Below are 24,008 nucleotides of genomic sequence, written 5' to 3'. Positions count from 1 at the left end.
AGAAGACGGGATCAATTTGTCAAGCCGTTCAGACAGAAGGGGTATAATTTTCAAAATGAGCCATGGAGCTGTAATGCAGCATTTTAAGATGAATGCTTGAATTACATATCATTAAACAAATATTTGTAAAACACCCCTCCTCTAAAAGGACCCATATAATCAACATTTATACTGCAACTGTAACTTTAACCACGATTGTATCCGGGACTACAGCTACGACTGCAACTACGTGTGCCTCATTCCGACTGCAACTGCTTGTCGCTTGGACTATTGGCAACCGCGACAACTTACAACTGTAACTTTTTGCTACTGAAACTCTTTAGGACTGCAGCTACATGTGAATGCAACTTTATGCACCTGTGAGAACTTGTGACTGAAAATACTTATGACTGTGACTACGCAACTTTGGCTAATCATGACTGTAAGTACTTGTTACTGCAGTTACTCGTGACTCTGGCTACTTTCGACAACGACCCATTGTGACTTTGACTACTAATGCTACTACTTGCAAAAACTTTTACTAATTGTGTCAATTTTAATACTATTACTGCTTGTTACTACTACTACTTACGACAACAGCTACTGCTTTCGACTACTGTTCTATTTGTAAATACTGCTAGCCTACTGCTAGCAATCGCCACTACTCTTTGTGACTGCTACTACTACTTCCGGATACTACTCTATGCCTACTTGTGACTACTATTACTGCTTTGCAATTGCTACTACTTATGACTGCTACTCCTATTGCTTGCAACCACCGCTGCTTATTGATACTTCCACTACTACTTGTGACAACTGCTACCTGTGACTACTGCTTTTAAGTTTGACAAATACATTCACTAATTGCAACTGCTACTGCAATTTACGGTTCCAACTACTACTTGTGACCACTACTTCTGCTTTTCGTGACTACTACTGCTGCTACTACAACTACTACTACTACTACCACTACTACTATTGCTACTACTACCACTACTACTGCTACTAATACTACTACTACCACTACCACTACTACTATCGCTACTGCTACTAATACTACTGCTACAACAACTACTACTACTATTACTACTACCACTATCACTACCACGGCTACTACTGCCACTACTACTGCTGCTGCTACTACTACTGCTACTACTACTGCTACTACTACTACTACTACTACTACTACTACTACTACTACTACTACTACTGCTGCTACCACCACAACTACTGCTACTACTACAACTGCTACTACTACTGCTACTACTACTACTACTACTACTACTACTACTACTACCACCACAACTACTACTACTACTACTACTACTACTACCACTACTACTACTACTACTACTACTACTACTACTACTACTACTACTACTACTACTACTACTACTACTACTACTACTACTACTACTACTACTACCAATACTACAGCTTATAGCTAACTAGCTGTTGGTGTGGTGCTTCGCGCCACACCTATACCTAGTTGGTGGGGGCGCTTCACACCCCCTCCCAAGCCCCCCCGCGCGCGTAAGTCGTTACGCGCCATATTAGTTTAGCGCCATTGTAGTTGTGTCCCTGTGTCCCACCTGTGAAAATAGATATATATATATATATATATATATATATATATATATATATATATATATATATATATATATATATATATATATATATATATATATATATATATATATATATATATACGTTTTTAACTGCGAATAATTTTTTACTTGCGATATATATATATATATATATATATATATATATATATATATATATATATATATATATATATATATACGTTTCTAACTACGAATAATTTTTTACTTGCGATTAAACAACATTCTTCGCTGTCCCATTGTCTGTGCATATAAACAGATTGTCAGGTTTACCGACTCTTGAACATGCAGCATATAATTGTCAATGGGAAAACAATCCGTATTCAGATCTATACCGCATTTTTCTAATGATTGCCCTTGAGCATTGTTGATGGTGATTGCTAATCGAATATTCCCTGTGTCTCCGTCATTCTTCCGGCGTCTCCGTTGTAGTTGTATCCCTATGTCCCGGTCGTCAATTGTGTCCCGGTGTCTCGGTCTGTAATTTCTCTTTGAGTGTCCCGGTCGTTATTTATATTCCCTTTGTCCCGGTTTTCATTTGTATCTCAGTGTCCCGGTCTGTAATTTCTCTTTGAGTATCCCGGTCGTCATATATATTCCTTGCGTCTCGGTGTCCCGGTCTGTAACATACGACAATAGATCAATTGTGTTGTAACTTTGTTCACGATCCCATTCTACACGTGTAGAAATAGAAACAGTACGATTAGGTGAAGGCATTCCCAAATGCTTGAGTAGTTTGTTTGCATTAGATAAGCACAAATCTTCAATCATAACTGAAGTGCAGTTATAAATTTCTGTTGTAAAGTCCAAGGTCATATCTGACCTTTCTAGCCGTATTCGGTGGGGTATATTCTCGGCCATTTGCGATATGTATTTCTCCCATAACTCTGTAGGAGATGAAGGAGAGCAACTTTTACTGGAAGACACGGGCCGTAATGTCATGTCTATGAACCGACGATTGTCCAGGATGTAAAAGCTGTTGTATCTAATTCCAAGATGGATTATATATAAATGTAATAAATGACGAATCATTAATCTATAGGCATAATATTTCGTTGCGCTGCATTTCTTATCCATTTCTTTGTTAGTGGCTGGATTTATCAATTTAATATTAAAGTGATAGCCATCGGCTCCATCCCAAAAAATGATAGGATACTGTAGGGCATCGTAGCATCGATGAGTTTAATAAAATCTACTCTTTGAAACGATATACTTATAATGACGTCATATACAAAGCCTATGACGTCATATACAAATCACCGACCAAAACGATTGCTACTTCGTTGATAGTTGCGTATCAGTAGGCATCAATTTGATTGCTGTTTTGAACAGAAGCCCTAAATTATTATTTACGTGGAAAAGATGTTGCAACTGGGAAACAATAGTCCTTTCAACATCGTTTTTTTTTATCATCGGTATCACTTTCAAGTTGTTTGGTTTGTTTTACCTTGACTTGTCTTTCGTTACTATGAAATACATATCGCTCAACCTTTGTTTTTTTAACTAAAATCTGGTAGGCATTGATGACCTTATCCAAGTCAAAATCCCAAACCCAATCATCATCGCTATCATTTTCAGTATTGATACGTTTTGACTCTCGCTGTCCAGGTTGTTTCAGGTTGCTCTTGTGATTCCTCGGCAAGCTTTCTTTTGGTGATTTCTCTTTGAGACCTAAGCCTGTTTTCACGCTGTTGTTGTGATTCCTCGGCACGCTTTCTTTTCATACTTTCTCTATTAGCCACAAGCCTGTTTTCACGCTGTTGTTGTGACTCCTCAGCACGCTTTCTTTTCTTACTTTCTCTAATAGCCGCAAGCCTTTTTGCATTAGCTCTTTGAGCAGCTTCCTCGGCTGTTTCTTCTGCCACTGTAGGTTCTTCTGTCATTTTAAGATCTATATTAAAAATTTCTCTTTGAAAGGCCTTCTTATATACTTATAATGACGCCATATACAAAGCCTTTGACGTCATAACAAACATGACGTCAGTCGACAAACAACTTCATGACGGCACAATGCTCAATCCTCATAATGACGTCAGTCGACAAACATGACGTCAGTCGCCACACAAACAACTTATTTTTATACATATAGATACTATTATTACTGCTACTACCACTAATGTTACTACTATTACTACTAATACTACTTCTGCTACTGCTACCGCTACTACTGCTACTACTACTATTACTGCTACTGCTACCACTACTAATATTAATACTGCTTCTACTTCTAACACTGCTACTACTACTACTACTACTACTGAAATTATTATTACAACTGCTATTTCTACAACTATTACTACTGCCGTTCCTACTACTGCCATTAGAACTGCTACTACTACAGTGAGGGCGACGGAAACTTCTACTGCAGCTAAGTCTATTACTGCTATTGTTACTGCTACTTCTTCTACTACTATTAGTGCTAATGCTACTGCTGTTACTACTACTTCTAATGCTACTCCTACTTTTACTGCTACTACTACTACTGCAACTACTACTAATACCACTAAATCTACTACTACTACTACTATGAGTAAATCAAACTGCTATTGCACTAAATAAAAAAAAATTAAAGGCTATCCAGGTTGTCAAGACGGTTCTGGGTGTTTACCTTCCAGAAAATATCCTCTCCCCGAAAAATAACACTCATGGAAAATACTCAACCCGAAAAATACCATCCACGGAAATTACCTCTCTTTGAAAATACTCTCAGAAAAATAATCCACCAGAAAATATCCCCCCCCCTGTGAAAAATATCCCCGTGGAGTATACAACCCAGACAATACCCCATTACAAATGTGGGGGTGGAATATACCCCCACGGAACCCCTTTCCCCGCAAAAATACCCCTTACTCAGAAAATATCTCTCCTAAAAATATTCCCGGAAATTAACCCTTTCCCCCTTTTCCTGAAAACAGGGATTTCCATCTTGAACGATTTTATTTGAGTTGTGTGTTGTTGTAACTTTTAGTTTCGTTGAGAAATGCTAAGGAATGGAAAAAAGAGGAATTTAGAAATCATAAGTATCTTAAAAACTGAGAAATAAAAACCCCGTAAGTCTGTTTTTATTGAAAAGACTTCCTTATGAACTTCTGAAATTTTTTGGCAGTAGCGGGCGCCAAATTAAAAAAAAGAAGAAGAAGAAAACAAAATGTAGGCAATAATTCATCGAAGTTGAGCTAAAAACATATGTCACCAAAAAGATTAAGAAGGTTTAGATTTCTTTTGAAAGTATGAATGGCTTAGGAAACCAACCCATTCTTTTTTGTTTAAGTTTTTACGCATGAAAGCGTTTTCAAATTCTACGAGTTAGTTTTTCTTTTCTTCCAAGTTTAAAACAACCACAAACCAGCATTGATAAATAACCTAGTCAAACACAAACGACCAAAAATTTAAAGGACTAAGGCTAACAACCCTTATGTAATCTTAAGAACAGAACATAATTCGCACTTTACTAAAAAAAAAAAGTAAATAACCTTGGATTGTCAGTTTAACGTATATATTCTGATATTTATTGCTTAAAGTCTTAATACTTTATTTATTAAATTAAAAAAAAGAAAACATTAAAATGTATTTTATTTTTACTAAAGTACAAATTATGTTCTGGTCATGTGAAGGCGTGGGCAGACCTACTCATGTTAATTTTTGCTCATTTTGACTTTGACTTGGTTATTTTATCGTAATTTCCCTTCGTTTGGGGTTAATTTTATTTATTAATGGTGATTTGTGATACTTATAAACTCGGAAAATTATTTAAATTTATTTCTACTCATTTTTGACCTAATGGAGACTAATGCAACTAGTACTGCTTCTACTAATACTTCTACGAAAATTACTGCAACCGTGACTACTTTTTGTCTGTATCTGCACCTAATAGTAACGACAAATACCACTACTTATTACTAAGCCTATAACAACTAACAGATAATTTTAACTGTGAAACTCAATACTTGTGACTTTGACTACTCATGACTGTGACTACTTGTGACTAGGACTGCTTGCAGTTCCAACCAGTTGCGACTGCGACAGCAACTACTTGTGAACTGATTGCTTATAACTGTGACAATATCTACTTATTACTGCAATTACTTGCGTATAGAACTTCTTAAACCTATGACTACTTGTGCATGCCCATACTTGAGCTAACGATTTTAACTGTTTGCAACTTCAACTGACTGCAACTGCAACTACTTCTGACCATGACTGTCACTACTTGTGACAGTGAGTGCAACTGCATGGGACAGCATGTGTGACTGCTTGTAACTACTTTTGACTACGTGTAATACTCAGGGGCGTCATTTGGGGAGGGGGCGGTTTTTCAAAGGGGGGGGGGGGGCAGTTGTCCCCAAAATTCGGAAAAAAAGTTATATAGTCCATTCCTCTTGACTATCCGGATATGGACCCCTCGTAACCCCAATGCAAATGCTGGAGATTCACCCCAACTACAATTAATACTACTACGATTGCAACTGTGACTGAGACTGGTATTGCCAACTCTACCACTACAAGTATTGATATTGCTACTTCTGCAGCTACTGTAACTATTAGTGCCACAAATATTGAACTAATTCAAAAGATTTCAAGTGTCTCCAGGTTGCCGAAATGATAGATATTTGCAATATGTCAGTAACAAAATATGATGTTAAGTTGAAAGTATCACTGACGGTTAAACGGATAAAAAACTAATTTTAAAGGTTGTATTCACATGGTCAAAACTGCCTCCATACATAATCCCAGGAGCAGCTGGGGCCCCAACGCCCACGGGGCAACTGTTTCAAGACCACGGTTGGAAACTAGTTTCATATCCAACCAGTTTACAACCAAAGTGAAACTTGTCTCCACCCATGGACGCGAGTGGTTGCGGATCAGTTGTGTTTATCTAATTGAGCAGTGCAGTGCGTTTGACTCTATTGAGTTACAACGAGGAAGATTTAATTGATTACTAGGAATACCACAGGTTTTGTAGGATTCAGAGGGAGTATTGGGTCCATCCCTATCTTGCCGAAGTTTTCTCTGTCACGTCTTTCCTTGAGGACCTTGAAGGTTTTATTGGTACAGCTGTTCCTGCTTCTCCACTTCTCCTACGAATTTCACGTTTAATTCCTCGTCTGATATGTTGAGAGCCATTGGACAATATCAACACGGTAGCTCCCAAAAATGTGAGGGACAACACTCTGCAACTTCAAGGCCATGGTCACAAAACAGTTGCATGCGTCATCAGTTAGCAATTCTAGTCTCAAAACAGTTGCTCTGTGAGTGCTGAGCCTAACAGTATTACTCTGGAGTTTTGGTTGCTTTCAGCAAGTTGTATGGGATGTTTAGTTAGATCATAGAGCAATAATTGCATTGAAGGCTGTCAAAGGTCATATCTACGATATTTAAGCAACGGCTAAGTTTATTAATTTGATATTACCTAGGTATGTTAAGGAGGATGTTGAACTCAATTAAACAAAACTGTATGCATCCGGGTAGTCAAAAAGGAATTTTTGCTACATATTAGGAGTATCTAAGGGTATTAAGTTGAAACTTTCAGCTCGTGTTGAGGTGAGTGTTGAGCTGAATTGAAAGACGCTATATGTATCTAGAAGGACAAAATACGTGCCTGCAATATCTTTGAAACAGCTAAAGACACTAAGTTAAGACTTTTGGAGAATATTGAAAGGGATGTTGAACTAAATTGAAAATCACTATATTCATTCGACATTTGTCATAAGGGTTTACCTGTGATATCTCAGGAACACTTAGGGTATTAAGTTGTAACTTTTAGGGCATATTGAAAAGTATGCGGAATAAAATTAAATCTATAGACCTACTTGGAGATGTGATATGAGGGTGGTCAGAATAGCTTCAACCCTATATACACCCAAAGATTATATATAGCTATTCAATTAGCATTTCAAGTACCTTCCCATTTAAAGTTTCATCTCGGAAACCAGAATCTGGATTTTATTTTTCATGAAATTAAAAAAAGTTTTACAAATATTACTGTATTTACAAACAAAATATGCCTATTAAAGAAGAATTCATATTAATTTAAACACCCTTTCTTACAGAAGAAAGCTTTCGAAGAAAATTAAGAACCATAGTAAATCTAAGACAAGCTTAAATAAAGTGAAACAGTAATTCAAGCGTAAAATGAACCTAATTCACTATCGATAAATAATTGAAACCCTAAACAAACAGATATTGCAGAAAATAATCAATTTAAACTTAAAACCTACTTGGAGTTGTAATATGAGGGTGGTCAGAATGGCTTTAACCCTATATATGCCCAAAGTTTATATATATTTATTCAATTAGTAATTCAAGTACCTTCCCATTTAAAGATCCGTCTCGTAAGCAAAAATCTGGATTTTTTTTTTTCATGAAACTGGAAAAAGTCTTACAAGTATTACTTTTATTTACAAATAAAGAAAAATATGTCTATTAAAAGCGAATGCACATTAATCTGAAAACCCTTTCCTGCAGAAAACAAAATTCAAAGAAAATTAAGAACCATAATAAATCTAAAACAAGGTTAAATAAAGTGGAACAGTAATTCAAGTGTAAAATGAACCCAATTCATTATCAATAAATAATTGAAACCCAAAAAGAACAGATATTGCAGTAAATAATCAATCAAACAGTTCGTGGTAACGAACTGTAGTAAGGAGCGATCCGGCTCAATAGTAACCAAAACTCTAAAAACTTGAACTTTGATATCAATAGCTACATCAAAAGAATCGCAAGTTAATGCTGATTTTAAATATATAAGTTTCATCAAGTTTAGTCTTACCCATCAAAAGTTACGAGCCTGAGAAAATTTGCCTTATTTAGGAAAATAGGGGAAAAGACCCCCTAAAAGTCGTAGGATCTTAACGAAAATGACACCATCAGATTCAGCATATCAGAGAACCCTACTGTAGAAGTTTCAAGCTCCTATCTACAAAAATGTGGAATTTTGTATTTTTTGCCAGAAGACAAATCGCGGGTGCGTGTTTATTTGTTTGTTTTTTTTGTTGTTTTTTTTCTTTTCCCCAGGGGTCATCGTATCGACCAAGTGGTCCTAGAATGTCGCAAGAGGGCTCATTCTAACGGAAATGAAAGTTCTAGTGCCCTTTTTAAGTGACCAAAAATTGGAGGGCATCCAGGCCCCCTCCCACGCTCATTTTTTTGCCAAAGTTAACGGATCAAAATTTGAGATAGCCATTTTGTTCAGCATAGTCGAAAACCATAATAACTATGTCTTTGGGGATGACTTACTCCCCCACAGTCCCTGGGGGAGGGGCTGCAAGTTACAAACTTCGACCAGTGTTTACATATAATAATGGTTATTGGGAAGTGTACAGACGTTTTCAGGGGGATTATTTTGGTTTTGGGGGTAGGGTTGAGGGGAGGGGGCTATGTGGGAGGATCTTTCCTTGGAGAAATATGTCATGGGGGAAGAAAAATTCAATTAAAAGGGCGCAGGGCGCAGGACGAATCTGGTCACGTTAGAAAAAAACGTCAACTTCAGAGCTTAATATACAATGCTGGGTGTTCGGAGCCTCTCTATTATGGAGTATAATTTGAAAATAAAACAACTATACGAGCGTTAAAACATATATACCACAACCATAACTCAACTAACGAAAGAACTGCTAAGAGATAACACAACTATAAAGCGAAAACAGGTGAAAACTAATGGGAAAATAAACGAACTAAGAGGTGGGAGGGGCCCAGAGAAAAAATATAATCCTTTTCCAATTTTGAGCCTAACTTCCGCAAAGGAGTAATAATGTCAGAAGCCCTTAAATACCGAATTATTTTCTTTCAAACAGTTCGTGGTAACGAACTGTAGTAAGGAGCGACCCAGCTCAATAGTAACCAAAACTCTAAAAAACGGAATTTTGATACCAATAGTTACATAAAAAGAATTACCTTTTAATGCTGATTTTAAATATATAGGTTTTATCAAGTTTAGTCTTACCCATCAAAAGTTACGAGCCTGAGAAAATCTGCCCTATTTTAGAAAATAGGGTGAAACACCCCTTAAAAGTCATAGAATCTTAATGAAAATCACACCATCAGATTCAGCGTCTCAGAGAACCCTATTGTACAAGTTCCAAGATCTTATCTACAAAAATGGGGAATTTTGTATTTTTTGCCAGAAGACAAATCAAGGATGCGTGTTTATTTGTTTGTTTGTTTTTTTTCTTTTTCCCAGGGGTGATCGTATCGACCCAGTGGTCCTAGAATTTTGCGAGAGGGCTTATTCGAACGGAAATGAAAAGTTCTAGTACCCTTTTTAAGTGACCAAAAATATCGGAGGGCACCTAAGCCCCCTCCCACGCTCATTTTTTCCCAAAATAGTCAGATCAAAATTCTGAGATAGCCATTTTATTCAGCATAGTCGAAAAACCTTATAACTATGTCTTTGGGGGCGACTTACTCCCCCAGAGTCCCCGTGGGAGGGGCTGCAAGTTGCAAATTTTGACCAGTGTTTGCATATATTAATGGTTATTGGGAAATGTAAAGACGTTTTCAGGGGAATTTTTTGGTGGGGAGGGGGGGGGGTTGAGAAGAGTGGGCTATGTGGGAGAAATTTTCCTTGGAGGAATTTGTCATGGGGGAAGAAGATTTCCATAAAGGGGGTGGAGTATTTTCTAGCATTATTTAAAAAACCAATGAGAAAATAAACATGAAAAAGTTTTTTTCAACTGGAAGTATGGAGTAGCATTAAATCTTAAAACAAACAGAAAATATTACGCATATAAGGGGTTCACCTCCTCCTAATACCTCACTCTTTACGCTAAAGGATTTTTAGTAATTTCAAGTATTTATTCTACGGCCTTTGTGATTCAGGGGACAAAATTTAAGCTTTAATGCAAAGAGTTATTGACGAGGTATTGACGAGTGGGCGAAACTTCTCATATACGTAATAACAATATACGAACATAGAAGTTTGTTACATAAGCTAATTCGTAAGTTACGTATATCTTTTACTAATGAAAACTTTCGTAAAAACTAAAAGTTCTAGTTGCCTTTTTAAGTACCCAAAAAATTGGAGAGCAACTGGGCCTCCTTCCCCTCCTTTTTTCGCAAAATCATTCGATCAAAGCTATGGGAAAGCCATTTAGCCAAATAAATAAATATACAAATTTCGCTTTAATTATTCATCTGCGGAGAGCCAAAATCCAAACATGGATTAACTAAAAAACGTTCAGAAATTAAATACAAAAACTTAAAAAGAACAGAAATTACCCCGTATATGAAATGGGCTGCTCCTTCTTCAACGCCCTTCTCTTTACGCTAAAGTTTTTACTGTTTTAAAAAGTAGAGTTGAGAGAAAGAGTCAAACTTTAGTGCAAAGAGCAAGGCGTTGAAGAAGGAGCAGCCCATTTCATATACGGGGTAATTTCTGTTCTTTTTAAGTTTTAATGTCGCTCCTTACTTTCAGTTAAAAAAAACTTGTTTTTTTATTTAATTTACACTTAAAACAAATAGAAATTACCAAAAAAACAGAAAATTATTTGTACTTTACTAAAATCAAATAAATCTTATACAATTTCTCTTTACAATGTTAATTAAAACAAAATGCCTGAGACTTTTAAAAATGAATGCCAATTGTCAATGTTGTAAAACTGCATCAAATTGTCAATCTGTATATCATTAGATCTTTTCAGTAACCTTGGTTGATATGAGGATTTTGTTGTTGTTGGCGTTGTTGTTGATGATGCTATGAAAAATAAAAGTCACAGCTACAAATCAGAATTGTTTTCCATTTAGTGCAAATGACATTTTGGTCACAAGGCACAAGGACTTTTAGCGCTACTTCTGTTTCTGGTAATTATTGTTTGTTTTAAGCTTCACTTATTTATTAATAATGATTGTATTTCTTTTTACATCTGAATTGTCATTTGAACTTATTTCCGCTCATCCTATGTATATTTTAGTTTTTTAATTTCTCTAAAAAATGTATTTTGTACAGAAGATTTTTAAGAAATTAGTTTATTAATGAGACAAGAGCTAAGAACTCATATGGCACTTGTGACGGATTGGAACCTAAAATTAGACTCGGTACTAGAATTATAGAACTTTGTTCTATTTTATATTATTCTTGTCAATAAAAAAAAACAAAAAACAGTTTACACACACAAACAAAACGAAATATATATATATAAACAGACCTCAACTTCACTGCACCTAGACACAAAGATATTAAAAAACACAAATCTTACCTTTTCTGAAACTAAACCTCTCTGAACACAAGAATCTTCACTGTCTCGGTCATACATAAAAATAAAACACTTCATTTTTCACTTGTAACAACCTTAATGATCAAAATTACTCACTTCACTTTCTTAGTAATGAAAGACCCAAGACAAAAGAATGTACAATGTTGAATTTGCACATCGGACTTTCAATAATATGACGGGGCCAAAGGGAAGACAACAAAGCACTGACGAACCTCCAAGACGCCCAATCCCCCGCACTAAGCACCATAATTTTTAGTTAGTCTGGTTATGTCAATCGGGTATCTAGAACTTATTCTTATTCTTCCCATCAAGTTTCATCCCGATCTCTCCACTCTAAGCGTTTTCAAAGATTCCTGGTTCCCAATGTTTCCGTTTACCCTCTCAACCCCATAATGTCTCGGGTCCAATCCAAATTTAAAATGTATTATCTGAGACATGAGATCTTTCTACATATCAAGTTTCATTAAGATCCGATCACCCATTCGTAAGATAAATATACCTCAATTTTCCTGATTTTCCCAGCCTCCACAGCGCTCCAGATGGTTGAATCGGGGAAATAGATTTTGTCAAGTCAATATTTGCAGGTCTCTGCCTCGTCTAGCAATTTTCATTGCCCTAGCACGTCCAGAAGCAATGAATTTGCCAAATCACTGGAAATACCCCCCCCCCTCCGAATCCCCAAAGAGAGTGGATCCAGCTCGGTTATTTTAATCACGTATCTAATATTTGTGCTTATTTTCCCCACCAAGTTTCATCCTGATCCCTCCACTCTAAGCCTTTTCCAAGATTTCTGATTTCCCCATTCAATACCCCCCCAACACCACTGGATCCAGGAGGAATATTAGAACTCTTAGACAAGAGGTCCTTCTAAATATCAAATTTAATTAAGAACCAATCACTTGTTCATAAGTTAAAAATACCTCATTTTAATTTTTCCGAACTAACCGTCCCCTCCCCCCCAAATATTTGAATCAGGGATGCGACTATTTTTGATTTAATATGATCCAGTTTCTGATACACCTTCCAACTTTCATTGTCCTAGCTTGTTTGGAAGTGCCCGAACTGGTAAAACCGAGACCGACAGACCAACCGACAGGCCGATGGACGGACAGAAATTGCGATCACTATAAGGCACTTGGCCGATGGCAAGTGCCATAAAAATCAGGGTATGCGTCCTTTTGACTGGCGTAAAATTTTGTAAAACAACATCAGATAAATAAAACAGACTGAGAAAAGATAAGGCAACTTGGATTTCTTTTCTGACATCCATTTAAGAAATAATGAGATTGCTTAACAAAGAGTTGTTAAAATTGGGGAAAAGGTGCTAAAAAGGATGTTAAAAAGATAAATACATGCAATTAAAGGACACTTTTTAAAGCGAAAGTGAAGGAAATTAATCTCTCTGTTTCGCTTTGTTTAGCCTACTAGTTGATTATCGATATATTGCTTACCATGGGAGAAGAAGACGAGTGACATTAGTTGTAAATTATTTGGTCTCATTGTACAGTCAAGTGGTCAGAGCCAGGACCAAAAATGTTGTTGTTTGCAGCGACAATTCACTAAAATTGCAATACCAAAGTTATAAATCTTATATTCATTTTTTTTCTACGAATAAAATTAGAACTTTCTATTGTAGTATGTTGTTTCTCGATTTAGTTTGAAGATATTTCGTGTTCATAATCATTTAAAATAAAATTAAATGTGTATAAGTTTTTTAAGTGCCCAATACTGTTCTGCATACAAATAAAATAGAAATTCAGACTATATTTTGAATTAGATAGCTTAATAGATAACATAATATAAAATCAGTATTTTGGTTTCATATACACAAATGTTTACTGATTATAAGAAACTAAATTACCCGCCCCCCCACCAAAAAAAAGAAAGAAAATTAGACCAGAAAGCCTCTAAACTTGCTTTCCAAGAGCGCCAAATACCTTTTTTCATGCTTCAGCCAAAAAATATCTATTAGGTTTCGCCATATATCTCTCTCCTAACAAAATAAATGGACCAAAGTGTTCCTCAATTAAATTGGCAATCACAGCTTAGATACCAATATAGAGTTATGAAAACCCCTATCTTGCCCATGAGAAGCTTTTGGTACAGAGCTCTAAGCCTGACACTTCCTCCAAGCCCGGGCTCCGACGCGTAGATTGTACTATAACACCATAGGCGGGAACGCAATTTTGTTTTGCTGCATGTCACAGCTTATATACCAATACCAGTCTCATGTTACCAATTAGATGTCAATACTAGTCTCCTGTCTCCAGCCACTAGCATCGCTACCGCGCACTGTGTCCCAAAAATAAATTGAGTTTTCATAACTATATATTTGTATTTAAGCTGTGTTGGCAGTCTAATCAAACTCGCCCAACCGCATAATGTCGCGTAATGTCCTTGGAGATCAGTTTGCTGTGGTTGGATTGCATTGGATAACGCTCCCCCCTTGCAGTGTAATTGGATATCGTCAAGCTTTTAAACTCCAAATCGTCTGATCGTATGGCTTTCGAGGTTTGCCAAAATATTGAAGTGAGAAATCTGCGTAAGTATCAATAATTTGTGTTACAGTAGAGTAGGAAATTAAATCAAAAAAACAAATTAACATATGAAAATAAAGACTGAAATTAAAATGAATGCAAACAGGAATTATTTTGTGTATCAGTGGAGCTGCCCCTTCTAAAATTCTCTGCTGTTTTCACTGTAGTTTTATCTAACGATTAAAAATACTTCTGATTCCAGATCCTCGGCAATTGTGTTTTAACATTGCTTCTCAGAAAAATGGGGCAAAATGTCAAACTTTAGCATAAAGAGAGAGCGTAGAGGAGCGGGTGACCCTTCTGATATATGGGATAATTTCAATTCAATTTAAGTTTTAATGTCAATATTTACTTTCAGTTGAGAAAACTGGTTTTGTTTTTTTCATTTCTGCTTGATTTTTTAAATAAGATAAATCTTATTGCAAAAAGATTAGTCCTTATGGACTTGCCGTTTTTGGATTTTCTTGGTTGTTTATGATTCTCTGGACTTTCTTCCATGCTGACACGCTTTCTTCCATCGGCTCTTTACCATCATTCCAAATCTTCGAAAGGCCACAAAGGCCCAGTATTTCCTTGAACTGATTTGGCGACAAACCAAGTCTAATGTTCTTCAAATTCTTCCAACAAGCTGACGTAAGAAGCCGAGCTTTAGGTAGCCTAAGTATTTTCTCCCAAAATTTCGCCATTCTAACCAATCTAACAGTTATGCCCGGGGGCATATAAAATTCTTATGTAAGGGGTGGCCGTATAAACTTGAGATGTGGCTCATTGGATTGGAAAATGAAAATTCTAGTTATCTTTGTATCAGACAAAACGGATCGTGGGGTATCTAGCCACTCCCCCAATGCAAACACCCTCTTTTCCTCAAGTGCATCCGATCAAATTTTTTATATAGCCGTTTTGTTCAAAATGGACAAAAGATCATATAACAAAGCTCCAGGGATAACACAGCCCGCGGAAACTGGTAGGTAAGCGTTTTAAATTACGCCCTAGGGGCATATACGGTTTTTATGGAAGAGATGATCGTATAAACTTCGGCGGGGGCTCATTCAAAATTAAATTAGAGTTCTAGTGCCTTTTTAAGAGTCAAAAGTGATCAGAGAGGAGACTAGCCCCCTCTCTCCCCCAGGCCATTTTTCCAAGTTCATTCGATCAAAATTTTGTGGTAGTCATTTTGTTCAAAATACTTTAAAGATCAAATAACAAGAACTCAGGGGTTGAAAATACCCCCTAGAGCCTGGGGGGAAGTGTTGCAAGTTATGCCCCGGGGCAGATAAGATTTTATGTAAGGAGTGGTCTTATAAACATCAGAAGTTGCTCACTTGATTGGAAACTGGAAGTTCTAGTTACTTTTTTAAGAGTTGAAAGTGAAATAAAGGCATCTACCCCCCCCCCCCCCCACACACACACACACATACCTTCTTTTCCCCAAAAGCATTCAATCAAAATTTTGATATAGCCATATTTTTTGAAATAATACAATGACTAGATAAAAAAAGAAACATTGGGGTCGACATTAACCCCCCCCCCCCCAAGAGCCCGGGGGAAGGGTTGTAACTTATCCCTTGGGTATACAAAGTTCTTATAGAAAAGTTAAACTTCAGAGGGAACTTGAAAGCCTAGTTCCCTTTTCGAGAGTCAAAAGTAACCTGATTGTAACTAGTCCCCCCCACCAACCGTCTTCTCTTCAAGTGTACCCGATCGAATCGTAGAGATTTTCGTCTCGTCTAAAATAAACCAAAGATCATATAATCAAATTTTCAGGGTTTACGCAATTCTTCCCCCCAGAAGCCGGGGGTAAGAGTTGCAATTTATGCCGCGGGCATATAAGATGTTAATGGAATAGGGGGCCTATTCAATTGGAAATTGGAAGTTCTAATTACCTTTTTAAGAGTCAAAAGGGACTGGATCGCAACTACTAATCCCCTTGCTCTTTTTACACCAAATTCATCTGATCATATATTTGAGAAAGCCATTCTGTTTAAAAATAAAGTCAAAAGATCAGATAACAAAAACTCCTGGGTCAACACAACCCCCAGAAACCTGGGGAAGTGTTATAAGTTGTACCCTGGGGTAAATGAGATTCTTATGCGAGGTTTTTGAAGATAGTTCAAATATCAGACAAGCCTAAGCCCTACTAGACCTACTGCTCAAAATTTATTAGCGATATTTTACTATAAATCTTAAGCAAAACCCAGTGAAACCAAACCAGTCCCTGTGGCTTTCACTATTCCCGAAGTTTTGGGGATTTCCCAGAAAAACTTGCAAAAACAGAGCAAAAACGCGTGGGCCTAGAAGTTTCAAAGCTTTAAATTTGGCCCTGAGTGAAAAAAAAAATCTTCAGCTGGCGAGCTTTCAGCCATGAATATTACAATATATCGAATATTCAGTTTAATTTTATTAGTTCTTGCCAAGAATATTGACTTGTTCTGGAATATAAAATCAATTTGAAATAGGATATTTTTTAAAACTTGAGACTTTGGCAGAAAACAATCAAGGAATAATTAAAAAAAACTTTCCAAAAAAGAACTTTTTAAGTTTCACTCGTTTCATGATTTATTTATTTATATTAGTACCAATGGTTTGTTTGCTTGCCGTGATTGTTTGTCTAATTTCTGTGTGTTTTGGGTTTCATTTATGCTTCAGTAGCAAGATATTTTTGCTTGTTTTATGCTTCAGTAGCATATTCAGTTTAAGCTTTACTCGTTTAGTTGCATATTTATTCAATAGCTTCAGATTAAGAGTTGCATATTTATTCAATTATATTAGCACTTGTTGTATATTTTTATGCTATGATTGGTTATATAATTTCTGTTCGTTTTGGGTTTTATTTATACATTAATAGTAATTTCTCGTCGCTTTGAGGAAATGGTAGTGTAGGTTTTTATTTCTTCGGTTTTCAGTTTTTTTTAATCTTCTTTTCCGGAAAGTTTTTTTTTAATCAGTTAAATAAAAAACATTTTCTTTGCTACTGAAAGTAAGAAGCAACAGGTGATAATTCCCGCCTTACTACCCTGTTCTTTAAGTTCAAGTTTGATCTGTTGTCCAAATTCTTGAGTCCCAAGGGACATTTTAGAACCTTTTTAGAAGTGGTAAAAAACTTTGGTGCGAAGAGCAGTTTATTGAGGTGGGGTCATGTCCCCTCATATAAAGAATAATTTGTATGAATTTTATGCTTTAAAGTTGTCCCTTCATTTTAGTATAAAAAAGGGATTTTCTTTGTTTAAAATATATTTGGAATCTGCAGAAAAAGACAATTCATTTGGCTCGCTTATATTTATCAAAACATGTTTTTAGTTTAGGCAATTATATGCTCTTCTTTACTTAAAGTTACTTATTCAAACTACTTGATGCAACTCAAATGATATTACAATAAAGTTGTATCAATAAAAACACAAGTTTCATATCGGAAGACAGTTTAAGCTGTCTTTGAACTGTCGTGACAATCTGGGGGATTGTCTTGAGTTGTGTAATTTACTGGTTTTCATTAATAAAAGTCATCTTCGGAATTTATAAAAGCATTTTAGATACGAACTTTTCAGTTATTTTTTTACTTTACTTCTTTTTAATATTCTTTGGATATTCTTATGTTGCATTTTTTAAAAGGTTTCTTTCTACAAAGGTATCTGAATGTTGAACCGAAACGTTTACTCTCAACAAATTAAGCTTCATTGCCCAAACAACCACTTTTAATTGGAAGCTAAATGTTCTGCATTGTCTTTATTGTAGAAGGCAAAATTGATTGGAGAGGTGTGGTTAGTGTGGCACTGTAATGGGGTTTCGTTTAATTTGCTTACATTGCATCTGGAGAAAATGTTTGTAATACCACTCCCTTCGTCAGTGATTAAACAAAAGTTGTTTACTATTGCATTATATGTTGCATAGTCTAAAAACGTGAACGCACTGATGACAATGCGATGAACAAAATAAAAAAGGATTTTGTTGTTTTCTTTTGTCCGAGAACTTTCAAAACTAAAGAAAATACAGTGTGTCTAAAAAGAACTTTGGTTTTGATTTTTTCAGAAAAACTAGGAAGGCTTAAAACCGCCACTGCTAATAATTCGAGATTCAGGTGATATATACACTAAATGATTGAATCAGATTGGATTGCATTTATTTTAAGATATATATAAATAAGAGTAAGGACATATAGTACAGACAAAATATAAACTAGGTGTGTATTTTCGATGTTGGAGTTGGAGTGAAGTTAGAGTTTGTACCCAATTATACCTCGAGAAGAACGCCAGATTGAAAAAAAAATCCACCATTCTTCTTCCCTGTCTGCAGTTATGACTAAATGTATTCTATGTGAAATTTTGGATTGATTTTTGTGGGATCAAAGGTGCCGAAGTGCATTAATAAGTTGGAACGGCTCTTTGAAGCACGTACTGAAGCTGCTATTTTGTCCAATAAATTTCACTGATTGAATCTGTTTCGTATATGCCAAAAGACATTTCTATCTTTTCCTCTAGAAGACTTTAATTGTGCAAAGGAGAAGGGAATGTTATTATTGACAATACTGGCAAAATACTGATGTCGCAGAAAAACAAAAAAAAGCTAATTGTGGCACTGTCAACGGGATCAAAAAGGATTGGCAACACCAATATGTTATCCGAATATGTTTGCTTTATTCTCAAAAGATACTAAGAAGTAACAAATGAAACTTTTGTATGAAGTGTCTTAATTGATAATTTTAGGGCTGATGGTATTTACTGACCATCGTTGGATGTGTCTTGATATTTCTGTAATTTCCTGTTTACTTTACACCTTTAGACCACTTTATATTTCTATGTGACAAAACTAATTTTTCACATTTATTTTCAATTCATCCCTCATATCTTTTTATTTACCTTTTTCGATAGATCAATGGGTTACTATGTCTCACTACCTCCTCAAGACGCAAACACACTGTTTACACTTAAATTCCCCTTTATCGGTTCAAATATTTGAAAGCAAAACTTGCTCATTCTTGTTTAGTTGTTTTACACACCAAACTGTTAGGTCATAAAAAACAACTAAAACTTATGCAGAAGGGGGAAGAGTGGATTGATGAATCCAACTTACCCTTAGACTTAATCGTGTTTGCCAATTAGATTTGACGTTGTAAAATATTGTCATGTTAAAAGACACGATATTTTTTCATATTTCGATTCGTCATTTAGATTAATCAAGAGACACTAGTGTCCTTGCCCCATTAAAATGGGTGCCAACCTTCCTACTACCTGTCTTTATTTCTCTTCCTCTTAAGGATTTTTCCTTTCCTTTTAAGTTTTTATGTCTCTTTTTCCTTTCACATAAAAAATTATTTAAAGCTCCATTACCTGTTTACGAGGGTAACTGAAATGTGCTCCTCAAAATAAATTAAACTTAAGAACCATACTGTCTCCTACTGAATGGTAATGTGAATTCCTAAAGTTTATAAAGTCCTTAATTCCGTGCAAATTTTAATGACATTAAGCGTTAATAATACACAGTTTTCGTCTACATCCGTTCCTCAAAAATATATCTACTCAGCCCCCACCCCACCCACCAAATCTCATTGTGGGGCTCTGATATGTGATACTGAAAATCACCCTTGATGGGCAATCCACGTATATTGAAATTTTCTTTTGCGGTACAGTACGGCAATTCTTAACACTGATTAATCAGTCATCTACGGAACGTATTTACAATGAAATAGCTAGAGGATACTCTTTTCAAACAGTTCGTGGTAACGAACTGTAGTAAGGAGCGACCCGGCTCAATAGTGACCAAAACTCTAAAAAATGGCATTTTGATATCAATAGCTATATCAAAAGAATCGAATTTTAATGCTGATTTTGAATATATAAGTCTAATTAAGTTTAGACTTACCCATCAAAAGTTACGAGCCTGCGAAAATTTGCTTTATTTTAGAAAATAGGGGAAAACAACCCCTAAAAGTCATAGAATCTTAACGATTATGGTGTGATGATGATGTGAACCACACCATCAGACTCAGCGTATTTGAAAACCCTGTTGTAGAAGTTTCAAGCTCCTATCTACAAAAATATAGAATTTTGCAATTTTTGCCAGAAGGCAAATCACGGATGAGTGTTTATTTGTTTGTTTTTTTTTTCCCAGGGGTGATCAAACGACCCAGTGACCCTAGAATATTGCTAGAGGGCTCATTCTGACGGAAATGAAAAGTTCTAGTGTAGTTTCTGAGTAACCAAAGAAATTGGAGGGCACCTAGGCCCCCTCCCACGCTAATTATTTTCCCAAAGCCACCAAATCAAAATTTTGAGATAGCCATTTTGTTCAGCATAGTCGAAAACCATAATAACTATGTCTTTGGGGACGACTTATTCCCCCACAGTCCCCGTTGGAGGGGCCACAAGTAACAAACTTTGACCAGTGCTTACATATAGTAATGGTTATTTGGAAGTGTACAGACGATTTCAGGGGAATTTTTAGTTTGGGGGAGGGGGTTGAGAAGAGGGGGATATGTTGGGAGAGCTTTCCTTGGAAGAATTTGTCACAGGGGAAGAAAATTTTCATGAGGGAGTGTAGGATTTTCTAGCATTATTAAAAAAAACAATGAAAAAATAACTATGAAAAGTTTTTTCACCTGAAAGTAAGGAGAAGTATTAGAACTTAAAACGAACAGAAATTACTGCGCATGTGGTGGGCTCGCCTCCTCCTAATACCTCGCTCTTTACGCTAAAGTATTTTTAGTAATTTCAACTATTTATCCTACGGCTTTGTGATTCAGGGGTCATTCTTAAGAAATTGGGACAAAATTTAAGCTTTAGTGTAAAGAGCGAGGTACTGACGAAGGGGTGAACCCCTTCATATACGTAATAAAAACATGAGAATACAGAAGTTCGTTACGTAAGGTAATTTGTAAGTTACGTATATCTTTTACTAATAAAAACATTCCTAAAAAAATTAAAAGTTCTAGTTGCCTTTTTAACTAACCAAAAAATGGGAAGGCAACTAGGCCTCCTCCCCCACTCCTTTTTTCTCAAAATCATTCGATCAAAACTATGAGAAAGCCATTTAGCAAAAAAAATCAATATGCAAATTTCGTTTTAATTATTTATCTGCGGAGAGCCAAAATCAAAACATGCATTGATTCAAAAACGTTCAGGAATTAAATAAAAAAAACAATTTTTTTTTAACGGAAAGTAAGGAGCGACATTGAAACTTAAAACGAACAGAAATTACTTCGTATATGAAAGGGGATGCTTCCTCATCAACGCCCCGCTCTTTACGCTAAAGTTTTTTACTGTTTTAAAAAGTAGAGTTAAGAGAAAGAGTCAAACTTTAGCGTAAAGAGCGGGGCGTTGATGAGGAAGCATCCCCTTTCATATACGAAGTAATTTCTGTTCGTTTTAAGTTTTAATGTCGCTCCTTGCTATCCATTAATTTTTTTTTTATCTCTATGAAGAACCTTTTAAACTATGTTTCGCTCTGGATAGAGTTGCAAACATATCATAAGCCATTCCCGAAGACTTGCCAACATGTTAGTTTAGAGCTTTTAGAAACAAAGTTAACATCAACTAATTGCAACTGTCATTCAGTTTTCTAACTGTGTTGTTGAAATTCCACACCATTTGTTAAGTATTGCAGATCAGGTGTTGACCAAGATTGAATTACAATCTTTTCTAAAATTCGTCAAATAAACAATTGGGGAAGCTTCCGAGTGGCACACGACAAAGCTATTTGGAGGCTATTTGTGTTCATGACAGGTGGCACAAAGTGCAGTCCAGGTGACACCCTTGAAAGCAATTAACTATAGTGATTCGATTAATCAGATTACAAAACGTATTACGAAGTGAATATTGTTTGAGTGTGAGTTACTTTATCCTGTCTGTCAGTGAACTTTGAAACTGATCATCCGCTTGTTCACATATACTGAGCAAATGTACTCCCTCAAACTGGTCAGATTGAGGTTCATCCCTCCTCTTTCATTAGAAGATAAAAACTAAGAATGGCAGAAACTAATCTTTGTTAGCGCCCTCTGAAAACTCCTTCCCGCACTCCTTAACAATTTTTACAAGCTTGCCTCTATGAGACATATCTGTTGGTGCTCAGAGATGAGCAGTCAGAAATAGTCACCATGATCACAAAAGGAGATTGGTGTTTTTATCACCCTTATCACCCATAACCCAAACAGACCATTTCTTTCAATCAATTGCAGTCACTCGGGTAGATAGGTACACACGGCAAAACCATTTCTCTTAAAAGGGGGGAGGGTAACAAAGAATTTGAAAGTGAACTTTAAAACTGATCATTGGCTTTTTTCTGCTCATTCAAATATTATAAGGAAATCTGAACCCTCAAAGGGATCAAACAAAGAAATACGCAACACATCTCTCTGATAAGATAGAAAATAAAACCTTGGACCATGAAAACCTTTCAGGATAAGATTGACCTTCTCCCTCACACTGAAAAGATTATACAGGTTTACCTCATAAGAAAACTTCTACAGCTTTAATTACTTAATTAAAAAGCGAGAAAATTCGAAATAGGATTTTTCTTTGAGAAGGGGGGAGATAGGAAAGAACACTTTCAGAGATTAGGTCAGCCTGAGACCAGTGAATAATCGATATGTTTACCTCTATATCACTATTTTTTCTTGGAATATGTTCTTCAGACTGGTCTTGGACGGGGTCACCTCTCCCCTATCTTTGCATGTACATTAGGTTGTAAACAGTATGATGGAACCAGTTTGTACCTTGAGCCGGAATAAATGGGGGGAAAAGCTCTGGATTTCTTCCAACTTCAAAAACTAATGAAGTGCAACTATTAATAGCCTTATCCTAAGCGGTCCTTCTAGGTCGAAACTGTAAAAAAAAGACAAAAAATCACAACTTGTTATGTTTTTCACTAGCCATTATATGATTTTTATTAATGTGTGTCACTTAGGAATCAACTGATTGTATGAAAACCAACTAGTTTTTGTAAAATTTTCCTATATACTTGTCTTAAACCCTGATATTTTTCTGGGAGTTCCCTTTCAACGTAAATCATAGGTTAAACATTTAAATGACACCTATTCAGCACTTTGCTTTTATTTCTCTCAAATACTAGTAAAAGAAAAACTAATCAACTAATGAACACATTCGTTTCTCTAACAACATTAGGTAAAATAAAACATGCTTTCTAAACTGAAAGGAAGTAGCAACAGCACAACTTATTAAAAACATAATTTATTTCAGTATAAACCGGACAGTCGATCCTCGGTCCTCGTTCGCTGCGCTAAAGTTGTTAGGTCTTTAAAAAGACTCCTATCCCAATTCCACTGCCCTTGTGTTTCAGCAATTATTTTTATATATTTGCGACAAAAAGTCAATTTTGTGCCCAGAGAGAGAAGGGTTGATGGGGCGAAGGCCTCACTCATATACGCAATAATTTCTGTTCGTTTCAAGTTTTAATGCTGTTCCTTACTTTCAGTTGAAATTTTTATTATTTTTACTTTTTTTTTTAAATTTTGTATTTCTGACCACTTCTCAAATCATGCCCAGGCCTAACCAAAACATGACGTGGGCTACCAGCCCCACAAACCCCTAATTTTTGCTGTCAAATTGAACATATCAATAATTATAAATTCATTAGCGACTTTATATTATTTTTAGTTTTTCAAATATTACGGACAGTGATATTACCGACGGGCATTTCGTCAACGA

The 24,008-nt window shown here is 35.9% G+C and overlaps 1 protein-coding gene across 6 annotated transcripts in view; it reads right to left on the bottom strand.

The window, feature by feature from the left end:
• The window catches only part of LOC136031546 (uncharacterized), a 611,644-nt gene that overhangs the window by 131,543 nt on the left and 456,093 nt on the right, over positions 1–24,008 (bottom strand). The window contains exons 2-3 of one of the 6 annotated variants that reach the window (XM_065711240.1): positions 22,938–23,165; positions 13,270–13,377 (exon numbers count right to left, since the gene is read on the bottom strand). The exons of 4 other annotated variants lie outside the window; for them this stretch is intronic. In XM_065711240.1, the coding sequence (XP_065567312.1) occupies positions 13,270–13,318 (49 nt within the window). In that variant the 5' untranslated portion in view covers positions 13,319–13,377; positions 22,938–23,165. The remainder of the gene's footprint in view (positions 1–13,269; positions 13,378–22,937; positions 23,166–24,008) is intronic. One more of the 6 variants, XM_065711235.1, reaches the window with a different exon arrangement.

This window comes from Artemia franciscana, chromosome 1 (genome assembly GCF_032884065.1).
Source record: "Artemia franciscana chromosome 1, ASM3288406v1, whole genome shotgun sequence".
Taxonomy (NCBI): domain Eukaryota; kingdom Metazoa; phylum Arthropoda; class Branchiopoda; order Anostraca; family Artemiidae; genus Artemia; species Artemia franciscana.
The sequence above is the reverse complement of the archived record's forward strand: the minus strand, read 5'-3'. Positions and strand labels throughout refer to the sequence as shown.